Raw genomic sequence first — 12086 nt, 5'->3', positions numbered from 1 at the left:
TGCCTATAGAGATGGCTGCTTGTATGGAGCCCATTATCACCCTGTTGAACCTTTCTACTTGTCCATTGCTCGCAGGGTGGTATACAGACGTGTGTTTGAGCTTGATGCCATTTCTCCCCGCAAACTTAATCCATTTGTCCGAGGTAAACTGGGGTCCGTTATCACTAATGATGGCTCTGGGAATGCCTTCTCTGAGGAAAACCGATGTGAGGAATCGAAGAATGGTGTCCGTGTCCATCTCTTCTTGAACGTGTATCTCCGGCCACTTTGAATATTTGTCCACGATAACACACACGTACTTCGTAATCCCTTGGTTGTCTAGTACTGGTCCCATGATGTCTACGGCCACTTCTTCCCATGGATTGTTGGGGTTCGTGAACTTCCCTAGAGCTGGTCTCATTGGCTTCAAGATTTTGTCGGCTCTTTGGCATTGTTCACAGTCTCTTACATGTCTCTCCACTTGCAGGTCTATTCCTGGCCACCAATACGTTTGCTTGGTTCTCGCTTTAGTCTTCACAATCCCTAGGTGACCCTCGTGTAATAATGTTAGTAGGTGAGGTGTCAATTTCGCTGGTGGGACCACTCTGTCCCCTCTGTATACAAACATACCATCATCTCCCACCGACAGCTGTTCCCTGACTTCATAAAATTGTCGGAGTTGTTTCGTCTGTTGTTTCTTGTCGGGCCACCCGTGAACAATGCATCTCTTGATGTCTTCTAAGTCTTTATCCGCTTCATATGCTTCTTTCCATTCTTGTTTACTTATTACCCGTTCTGGATCTTTTGTCAAGGCCACCATTTCGTCATCTTCTCCCGTGCTGTTGGAGATGCTTTCCATGGCCGAAGCCCTGCTGAGGTAATCTGCTATCTTGTTCCGTGATCCCGGTATGTACTCCACATCATAACGATATTCCAAAAGTTTTAGTGTCATTTTTGCTATGCGGGGTGTTGCGCTGGCATGCCCACTTGCGTCAACACCTTAACTAATGGTTTGTGGTCCATTTTGAGCAGAAACCTTGTGCCCTTCAGGAACTGGCGATACTTTCCCATAGCCCATACTACCGCCAACATTTCCTTCTCGATCACACTGAACTTTTGTTCTGAATTCGTTAGGGACCGGGATGCAAAACTGAGTGTCTCCTTCGTGCCATCTGTTCTCTCTTGCATGAGAACCGCTCCTAGTCCTTTTTCTCTGGCATCTGTCATCAGTATCGATTTTCCTAGGGGATCATACCCTTGTAGAGGGATAGCTTGGCCGATTTCTCTTTTTACGGTGTCAAACTCTTCCTGTGTCTCTTCCGTCCATTTGAATGCTGTTTTCTCCCTCGTGAGTTGCCTCAGGTGGTACGTTTTTGTGGCAAAGTGTTGGACAAACTTACTGCAATATTCTGCCATCCCGAGAAAGGATCTCACTTCTTCCTTGGTGGAGGAGCCTCGCAGATGGCTTTTACATTTGCTCTTTTTGGTGTTATTCCCTGTTCTCCGATCTCGTGCCCCAGGTAGGTGACTGACGACATACCAAAACGGCACTCCTCCCATTCGGCTGTTAGTCCGTTCTTCTCCACGGTCCTAAGTACTCTGTCCAGCTTCTCGCCGTGGTCTTCCCGTTCCTTCCCCATCACTAGGATATCATCTTGGAAGTAGTGTACCCCTTCCATGTCTCGGAACAAACGGGCCATTAATTTCTGAAAGACCGCTGCTGCTGAAGCCAGGCCAAAGGGCATGCGGCAGAACTGATAGCATACGAATGGCGTTATGAATGACGTCAGTTTCCTACTCGTGTGGTGTAGGACCACTTGGTGATACGCTGACTTGAGATCGATGGTGGAGAACCACTTCACTCCTTTAGTCCGTGCCAGCATCTCCTCTATACGTGGTAGTGGGAACTTCTCCACTATGATGCACTTATTTAGTTCTCGGAGGTCCACACACAGGCACACCTTGCCCGTTGGTTTCATTGCCACCACCAATGGTGCCAGCCATTCTGCACTGTCGATGGGTTCGATGATTCCTTCTTCCTCGAGTCTGTGTAGTTCTCGTTGCACTGCTTCCCTCACCGCAAGCGGTAGGTTTCTCACCTTGTGTGCTACGGCCTGGGCATTCTCTTTGAGCTCAATTTTGTGAGTGAATTTTTCCAGCTTCCCTATCTTCTCTCCAAATATTTTAGGGTATTCGCTTCTCATTCCTTCTGCTTTAGGCCATCTTCCCTCTGATGTCATTAATACTTGTGTGTCTCCTCCCGGATTCAGTTGCATTCCTAATTCTCCTTGGTCCATCCATCCTAGAACCGAGGGTCCTTTCTCAGTGACGTACAATTTGCATTGAGCGCTGCGTTCTTTGAATTTGAAGGGTAGGCTTCGGAACCCCACCATCGGAATGGGTTCGCCCGTGTATGTAACAGGTCGTATGTCGGGAGGTTCCAGTTGCGGGCCTAGGACGGGCTCAAATTTCTCTTCCCACACGGACCTTTGGACAATAGTGTATGGGGAACCAGAGTCCGCCACTATGGTGATTCCTACTCCTCCAATTAATATGTTACACTGGGGTTTGCGTGAACGTCTACAGTCAATACCTAACGCTTGGCCATCCACGCAGAGTATGTTGTCTTCTTCCTCCGGTTCTTCTTCTTCCTCGTCTTGGTCCTGCGCCACATACTTCACTGTGTGCTGCTTCCACTTCCTTCGGCAAACCTTCTCGTAGTGGCCTATCAGGCCGCAAAACGTGCACTTTGCTCTGAAAGCGGGACATTGTTTATCCTGGGCCGCATGGTTCAGACTGCTACACCTGTAACACTTTGACGTGCCTTCCTTGTCCAGTTTCCCTGTTTGTCCTTGTTTCCCTTTCCATTTGTTCATTCCTTTGTGCTCTCCCAGCGCCATTTTACCTCTTCCGTATTGGTCGGCGTCTTCTACTTTATTGATCGTAGGTCTTTGGATTTGTTCTCTCTTTGCCGCTTCTGTGCATCGCTTTGACAGTTCGGCCCTCTTTACCATGGCTATCACGTCTTTCAGTGTGGCATCTCCGTTCGCCCACAGTTTGTCTTGCACAGTCTTGTTCGTGGTATGCATTACTATTTGGTCTTTATAAATTCATTGTGCAGTACTCCGAATTTACACGTTATCGCTAGTTTCCGTAACGCTGCGACATAGTCGTCTATCGTTTCCCCCGTTTCCTGTTTTCTTTGTTGGAAGTTGTAGCGATCAATGGACGTGCACACTGCGGGGCGATAGTGGGTATCCAAGTCTGCAATGGCGTGTTTGAACACATCATCATCTGCTGGTGGTCGGGTGGCAGGTACTAAGTTCTGAAATACTCTTATGCCTTCTGGTCCTAGATTGTGTAAGAGTATCCTTTTCCTCCTACTACTGGAAAACGCCTCTCCGTTCTCGTCTTCCAGTGCCTCTAGGTAATTTTTGAAGTATTCCCTCCAGTCCTCCCATTTCATTTGAGGCTCTCCAGGCCTCGGCAGGAACGGGATTGGTGTCGTGAGTGACGACGCCTGTGCGCACATTTCGGCACGTCCCCTGTGTTCTTCCGCCTGGTTCCTCGGACTGCCTGGTGCTTCCGCCCCTTCGTCTCCTCCTCGGGTCGCCCGGGCTGCTTCCGTGCCCTCTGCGCTGTTCCTTCTGGGTTCCGCCAGGGCCTCAACTGTGTCATGCCTCGACACTGGGAATTCCTAGTGTGCTGGTTCCACCTCCCCGGCTTACTATGTTGCGCGTTTGTAAGAGTGTCCTGCACCTGTCTTTTTTTTTTTCCCAGTGCTTCCCTCTTGCTTCGGTCTGTCGCTGCGGCGCTCTCTTGTTGGTGTTCTTAGTGTCCCCCCTTACGGCTTTCTGGGTGCACTTACTGGTGTGGGTTGGCTTGCCTTGTCGCCTTCTCCAGTCCTCCTGGTCTGTCTACTGGTTTGTTCTCTTCTTCGATGGGTGTGTCCTCCCGGGTTTGGGGCATCCCATCCTCGTCGCCACTGTAATGCTTGTAACACTCCCTCAATGATACTCAGGAGGCGTGCAGGAGTTGTCTTCATGTATTTATTCAAATACGATTCCTATAACGAGAGAGCGCCGGGAAAACAGCTCCGTACGCTCTAATGCTTTCGCGCTGTTTGTTGCGCATGCGCAGTAGCGTCCAATATGGCCACCACACGCCTTTGCGTGAAGACGTAGTGCGCGTCAACTAGACCGCGACACTACAGGGTGGTGGCCATGAATGTTTCTACGTTCGTGTTTAAAAACTCTTAATTGTAATGAGCGCCTGCAATGGAGTGATACAATCAGATGTACTAAAGTGAAACGCTTCGGCGTGTTAATGAAATGCCCTTTTTAGAATTTTGAAGTGGCTACCTTAGAATATTACATGATGTTTGTTGCACCATTTTACACGGCAAATATTTCCTTAACTCAGCTCGTGCGCGGTCTCTTTCAAACAAAGCCAGAACCTTGGCTCCGCTCCATTTTAATATGTTGGCTCGACTACCTCTGTGGGTTAATAATGGCAGACCGTGTGCTATACACATGCAAGGGTCAAAAGAGCATACACAATTCCAGGTGGTCTAATGCTTTCTTCCAACGTTGATACAATGATAATTATTGCGCTGGGAAATAGTTGCTATAGCGCCTCAAAGCCGCCAGCACAATATAAAATATTAATGAAATAAATATGCTGCTACATTTTATTATATATCAAGTGCAGGTAATGAAAACAGAATAAGTGGGCTACAAATCGTAAATCGATGTCAGACAGTGGTGTGCACGTGTGTGTGTGCATTTCAATGTATTTATTTATTTTTGCAGATTTATATAGCGCGAACTCGACCCGAAGGTATTGGAGCGCTTTACATGAGTACCAGTTTACGTGACACAAGAAGACATTCATTTTTGGTAGGCAAGGAGAGATTAAGCAATTTGCCCAGAATCACAAGATGCTGAGCAGACGCCGAGGTTCGAACCTGGCTGGTTCCTCAGCTCCAAAGTCGGCAGCTCTGGCCGTAAGGTGTGCTTGCACTATCTAGCTCATCTGACTGATGTACAGTGAGTATAATTTGAGTAAGGAAGTTTGCTCGAAGTATGACTGGAGGAAAAAACAAACTTCAAAAACATGTTGAATCTACGCTTCACCCAAAGGCATCCTAGCCTGGCTGTTAGCTCTGTCTTTGCCTCCCGGGACAAAGGCAATCCCAGCTTCACTTTTCGACAATATTGTGTGATCATGGCCAGTGAGTATAAAGCTTCACCTCCCTTTCCAGATACTCTTAGCTGCTTTGATATCTGGAAGATGGAATGTCGTACTTTTGATTTCACATGATATGCTCGTGAATGCAGTGAAGTACACAGAAAGCGCGTACTTGAATAGTCGCCAAGTAAAGCAAGAATGAACGCACTTCCCTCAGGCCCGGCTCCAGGACATTTTATTTGGGTGGGCAAAAGGTGCATTTGGGTGAGCCACTGCGGGCCTGAGTTGTCACTTATTTGTCTAGCCAGGCCTGCTTCTTGGCCCTCCTCTACCTCTTCTTAGTCTTACAAGGCCCAGTAAAACACACTCTTTTTCCAAATCTCTTTCTATATGTTATCACTCTCCAAAAGTGTTTTTTTTCTATGTAATGTCCCGTTGATGGGAAGAGGAGGTTTCTAAGGTGGGAGTATCAGGCAAATGAAACTACTCGGACTCCGTCTGTGCGAGCCATCAGGGAGAATCCCTCTAAATTACTACCTCCACCTGACCCCTGACTCTGCAGCGTGCTCTCTTACCGGCTTGATTATCCACTTTTCTACCACTCCTCTCCAGTGCACCTTATCTCACAGCTGACCTTGGGCCCCAGTCCCATATCAGCCACCACCCAGTTCCACTTTCATTATTCCCGGTAAACAACATTAGTAAAATCACCTTCAAACTTGAAACACTGAATATAGCAGTAAATGTAATTAGCAGGCACTTTAAAGTATGCTCCACAGGTGTCCTAATCACCTGACTGTTGATTAAATAAACGAAAACAGAAAGGCCATGACAAGGCCGGCTTTAGTGCTAGTGCGAAAGTCCCCGTAGATACCTTTACTACCACCCTCCAACTGTGCCCTTCATCTCTCTGTAGTACCTCCCCCTCATGACCTCCTCCTCAGACTCCCTCACTACCACCCTCCACCAGTGTCCCTCATCTCTCCGTAGCTCCACCCCACCCCACGACCTCCTCCTCGGATTCCCTCACTGCCACCCTCCACTAGTGCCCCTCATTTCTCCGTAGACCCCCTACACATGACCTCCTCTTCGGATTCCCTCACTGCCACCCTCCACTAGTGCCCCTCATCTCTCCATAGTTCCCTCCCCAGCCCATGAGCCCCTCCTCGGATTACCTCACTACAACCCTCCACCAGTGCCCCTTATCACTCCATAACCCCTCCCCCCATGACCTTCTCTTTGGATTCCCTCACTGCCATCCTCCACTAGTGCTCCTCATCTCTCCGTAGTTCCCCCCACCCCATGACCTCCTCCGCAGACTCCCCTCACTGCCACCATTCACCATCGCCCCTCATCGCTCCATAGCCCCTCCCCCCATTACCTCCTCCTCGGATTCCCTCACTGCCACAATCTCACAGTGCCGCTCATCGTTCTATAGCTCCTCTCCCTATGGACCCTCTCCTCGGATATTCTCACTGCCACCCTCCACCAGTGCCCCTCATCTCTCCGTTGCCCCTCTCTCATATGCATTTCATTTGTTGTATAGTGCTGCTCATATGAGTGTAGGGTGTCACAGTACTTTACATCACGCACACATTATACAGAGACAATAAATCAGTCTACGGGGAATGCCACATAAGCCAATGAGGATTACAAGGTGTAGAAATTACATGTCATCCATACTCCCGGGCAATATATTTTAAGAGAGTTTGGTCTGGAGAAGCACAAACTCAGGATTTAATTACTCCAGTGATAAGAGGTTGACTTTAATGATAAAAATGCATAGCTTCCCCAAAAACTCTTTTTAGCAACATTACAATAATGAAAGACTGGAGAAGTTCTAACTAGATCACAACACAAAAAAGCGAAGTTTGTATGCAGCTCTTTGATGACAGTTCATAGGTCACTGTCCTATGTTAGGATTGTAACTTCTGAACTGCAAGTAACAAAATAATCTCTGTGACAAAGGGAGTAACCCACTGAGCTATCCACATAAAATTCAGCGCTGCCTTTAAAAACTACCAACAGACAAATTATTGCTCTCCAGCATGATCAAAAATCACCAGTTATCTGATTTGAAGAAAAAAAAATGTTATTGTTGTACATTGGTGGCAGATTCACTGCGAGGGCCCAGGCTCATGTTTGGGTGATCCTGGCCCACCCGGCCCACCCTCTAGAACCGGGCCTGACTTCCCTACAGAATTAAAGCGAGAGTGCAGGTCCAAAATTTACTATACTCAGGATGATGGAAAAAAGGAGATGAGGGGCGGGACAATGATAACATCGTGAGAGCCTATGAGGATTCTCGTCGCCCTTACCTTGTGAGCGATGCTTCCTTGGTTCAGACATGACGTGCAGCTCGGTCACCCTCTCTCCAGCTGATCTTTAGGGAAGCTGTAAACAAAGCCTGCTCTACAGGTGGAGTGGAGCAGCTGGGCTCCCTGCCAGAACAGGTAGATATATAGTCGTTTACTACTTCCTGGTCCACCCACCTCCCCTCAGCCGCACCTCTTCTGAGAATGACCCTCGGCGCCTTGAGCCGTCTCTATGCCGGACCGGTCACGGTGTTGTGTAATATTTGATAACTCTTTATTCCCGGACCCTGCTCTTTGGCTAGCTTCGGAGAATAAACTCTGGTCGGGCAGTATCAGGCAGAACCCACAGGCGGTGGCAGCAGATATCAGCTCGGGCTGAGTTCGAGGATACACGATTCAAATGGCATAACAAACTCACCTTAGGCTAAAAATTACCCGACAGTTGCCTAATACTGCAGCGGGTGATTCCTGGACGATTAGAAACAGGCAGAAAAGCGCGATTAATGCAAATATTAAAACGTGAAGTAGAGGAAAATTAAATTAATGCAGAGATAAAGTAAAAACAAGGAAAATATTTGACGTAGGAAATAAAATCCATCAAATAATGAAATAAACAGGAGGGAAAAACAATGGAACAATGTCAGGGGTTGAAATAGAAAGATACACGTGAGAAAGATAAAAGGTTGGAGGAGAGGAAAGGGCAATGGAAAAAAAGCAAGAGAGGAAAACAGGGAAATAAAACGTTCTGTTTTTTATATAATGTACATGTTACATGGTGTTGTTGACAAACACATAACTTGCACAATAAATTCAATACCAGTGCATGTTTAATTAAATGCATACAACCGTCAACCTTATCAAGTTGTTGAGGTCCATGCTTGATATGCTGTTTCAGTCCTGTCTTTTTTTTTCATCTTTGAATTCTGAGACTTGTACTGTTGTTTATTTCATTATAAAACAGGATGGAAGTCCCAGAATGCAAAGGAAAACACCCTGTACTGGACTAGCGAACCACGCATCGACCTGGGAAACTTGCCAGTTATGGAATTTACTGTCATTTTACCAACATGCCCTATATTTTTGTGTCCATGCCAATTAAAAAAAGTAATGCAATCCTGTATTTTTGTCTTTTGATATATAAACCTAGATTACGAAGCACAAGAAGAAAACCTTTAAAATGCCCAATGATTGTAAGAAATTGGATTATTATTTGGGGTGAACGACTGCCCACCTCCAGGAATAATCACAACTCAAAGTCAGGGTCTACCCTCAAAGTCACCAAATTTTCTTGCGCTCCACCCCCTGATAGCAATGGCACAGAGCAGACAGGCAGTAAGTGAAATATTTATGCTATGCAGTATCATAAAACACCAAGCAATAAAAATACCAAACCAAATAAAAATAAAAATATAGTATCATTTATTAAATAAAATAACACCAAAACAACACAAATTCACTAAGGGGTACCAGAGATATTAATTTTTAAAGATTTAGGTGAAAATTGCACCAAAAAGCACAAAGGGCCAATGATAGTCAATGGTCAAAGGAGAATTTTATCTTGTGACCTAATCTGTGAAATTGAAGTCAAAACCCTTCAGCGTTACAAGGTGGTAGGCTGTATCCGACGATGAGTTCCATGAGACCGGATACCTTCTCATAGCGGGCCTGCTGAACTAGATTTGCCACAGCAGAGAAGCTCTGGGTGGGAGAAACCCTTCTTCAGCCCAGCGAGGCTATGCCTTGCACAAATAGGGTTTGGTGGTTCATCCCAGCCCCCCCCCCCCCGGAAATCCAAAATATTTCTAAGTGCCACCTTTTCAGAGGTGGTAGGACATGTCCAGTTTGACACTGACCTGGCTTCCAGAACATGAGGACCAGCAATTAAGAATCAAGACTCACTCAAGCAGAGGTCACTAGCAGAGTCTAAGTCAGGTCCAGTTGTTACTGGCCAGCTGGGCACTTCAGGGAAAAGGCATCTTGCAGTTTGTTGTGGCCCTGTACCTACACAGGATGTCAGCCAACTGAACTGACCTTTGGAGTCCACGTTTTTAGGTCTCGCCTGAGCCAGCGCGTGCGCTGCCCTGGCGAGACATTTAGTGAGTGGGCTTTAAAAAGCCGACCACAGCTTTTTGTGTGGCCTAGAGTGTGCGGTACGCGTACAGTTACGAGCAGAGGCGCCATCTGGCTTTCCTCTCTCAACATAAAAAGCAAATAGCTGCTGATTAGCGTGCTCGTGCGTACACTCCCCCCACCCCTCCCACTTGTTTACTTCGTCAAACATCAAGGCTCAAGCCCGCCCAGCTGCAAGAGTTGTCTCTTGAGTGTGCGCGAGTGCACTCCCCCCCACCTCCCACTTGTTTTCATTGTTAACGCAGCTACCGCTACACGATTGCTGTGCTTTATCTACTTTTGTTTATTTTGCTGAGGTTGAGCACTTCCCAGCAGTGTTCGTGTTTTGTTTCATCTTTACCGCTCGCCCGCTCCACAATCGCCTCGCTTGGTTTTGTTTAATTATTTTAGTGTTGAGGTTGAGGCAGGCTATCTGTTTTTATTCAAATGTATTGGCGTTTCAGTGCATATATTGGGCTACAAAGGCTTTCGCTTGTCATGCCAGCTGAGTCCCACAGCTGCCATCAGCGACGGCCACGCAGGGCATAAAACATACACTGTGAACAATGACAGTGGCAGCACGGAGTTTATTGACGGCATTATTAATAATTCTAATGACGCCGAGGGCAGCTATGAAAAACACGAGCATTTGAGTTCTGCATGCTTTCATTGCTCTCTGGGCAGCGCCAGCTTTCGATCAAAGAAGCATTTTTTCCAGACCTGCTTTGTCACCCTGTTTGTATTCATTTACATTTGAAACAGGATGCGCTGCTAATTCGTGTTTGGAATTGAGTCGTCTTTATTTTCAAAGTGTGTCATTTTTCACGTCGTGACGGCCCGGCAGCTGATAACGGCATAATCTTGTGTTGCAGCCGCAAATTAAAAGCAGGTTTAAGGCCACATGCTACTTGGCTCTCTGGGGACGCACGGCCCGGGAGCTGTTCATTTACTTTGCCCTCTCCGCCCCCTTTGGATGATGGAGTTAGAAACAATTGCATCATTTAATTTACTATTGCAACAAGGATATGGCTCATTGGCCCCTCGTTGTTTTGAAGATGGATTTAATTAACCTCCAATGAATCATGCCAGTAAGTGTGGCAGCTTCAGCATGGAATGAGATACGCCAAGAACCAGCGAAGGGGAGCGTAATCAGTACAAAACCCAGTCCAAATAAGAAGTCGTCTTTGTGTACTAATAAACATTTCCAAATAGTTTTTAGAGGCCAGCATGACACATTTGGGAGTGATTAAGAAAGTACATATAAACACTTGTCAAGATCAGAGTGGGAGCAATTGCTTCAAGAGAACACACTCCCATGACAAATTAAACCTTGTTCTATACAACTAAATCTACTGGAATGTTTTTCTGAGCAAAGATAACACACTACAACTATGAGGATCTGTGTTACCAAGCACTGTAGGGGGAGGACCTTTTACGGGTGGCCATCTTGTTCTCCAGCTGGCTGGGCGCTTTAAGTGATGTCACTGCCTTGTCCTGCAAAAAGGATGGTGAGTTACAAGACAGAGCCACATCAAGTGACTGCAGGGAAGAAAGATGGGGACAGGCAGGCGCATCCATGTTTGATATTCAGGACAATAGCGCGCAGTGCGTGTCACCTCTAAACTGTTCATTTTGTTAACAGTTAATTAGGAGTACTGCAGGGCAAATGTGAATGAAGTAGAAATCATATTTAAAAACACACACGGGGATAGTGCAAAAAAATTAGGCTAATTTGCAGTAAGTGCCCAGAACTCACCCAGTGGTAATAGAGTAGCATAATTTTGGCATAAACAATGGGCTCAAGTCCTTTAAGGCTGAAACTATTTGGAAATATTGTGTAAGGTTCTAAAAGGCAGATATTCGGAAATAAACGCAACTGGAAACAAGCATTGGCATAGCCAATAGGTCTCGCCTTTGGGACCTTATAAGTGTTTAGGCATGCAACAGTTGATGTTGTTGCACCAAGGATATTGTGCTGGATAACTAAACACTTATAAGGTCCCAAAGGCGAGACCTATTGGCTATGCCAATGCTTGTTGACTTGGGTACAAGGGAAAGCAGGTCCTATCCTTCAGTGCTCCTCTCAACTTACAGACAGCAGTTTCACCCTTCTTCTGTTCTTCCACAAATCCATAGGGTGTTCTAAAAAAGGTACTTAGAGGTGTCACATTTATATCTGGCACCAGCTACTGGTTGACTCCTGAATCCTCCCTAAGCAATTGGGTAAAATTTCCCAGGGGTAACCCTACCCACTTTTTCAGCTGTATCTGTTTGTCCACCTGTAAACAATCCCACAGTGCCCATTCACCCTCAAAATTTAAGATGGGGGAAACCCTTCTCTCTTTGTGCATAGTCTGTGTCCCCCCCAGAGGTATGGCAAGGGTAGCAAGCAGTCTTCTTCTCTGTGGCCACTCCAACCCAGTTCTGGAGTAGCTTTCCCACCACTAGGTTTGGTGCCAGCTTGATTGGGAGGGCAAAAGCTGTGGCCTTTCC

At 46.6% G+C, this 12086-nt stretch overlaps 1 protein-coding gene across 1 annotated transcript in view; it reads right to left on the bottom strand.

The window, feature by feature from the left end:
- Positions 1-7612, bottom strand: part of LOC146862180 (caspase-6-like) — a 213223-nt gene extending 205611 nt beyond the window's left edge. The window contains exon 1 of the mRNA XM_085643232.1: positions 7488-7612. Within this exon, the coding sequence (XP_085499358.1) occupies positions 7488-7518 (31 nt within the window). The 5' untranslated portion in view covers positions 7519-7612. The remainder of the gene's footprint in view (positions 1-7487) is intronic.
- Between the last annotated feature and the right edge of the window lie 4474 nt (positions 7613-12086).

Source organism: Triturus cristatus, chromosome 2_2, assembly GCF_964204655.1.
Source record: "Triturus cristatus chromosome 2_2, aTriCri1.1, whole genome shotgun sequence".
NCBI lineage: Eukaryota > Metazoa > Chordata > Amphibia > Caudata > Salamandridae > Triturus > Triturus cristatus.
This window is presented reverse-complemented; position numbering and strand designations above follow the sequence as displayed.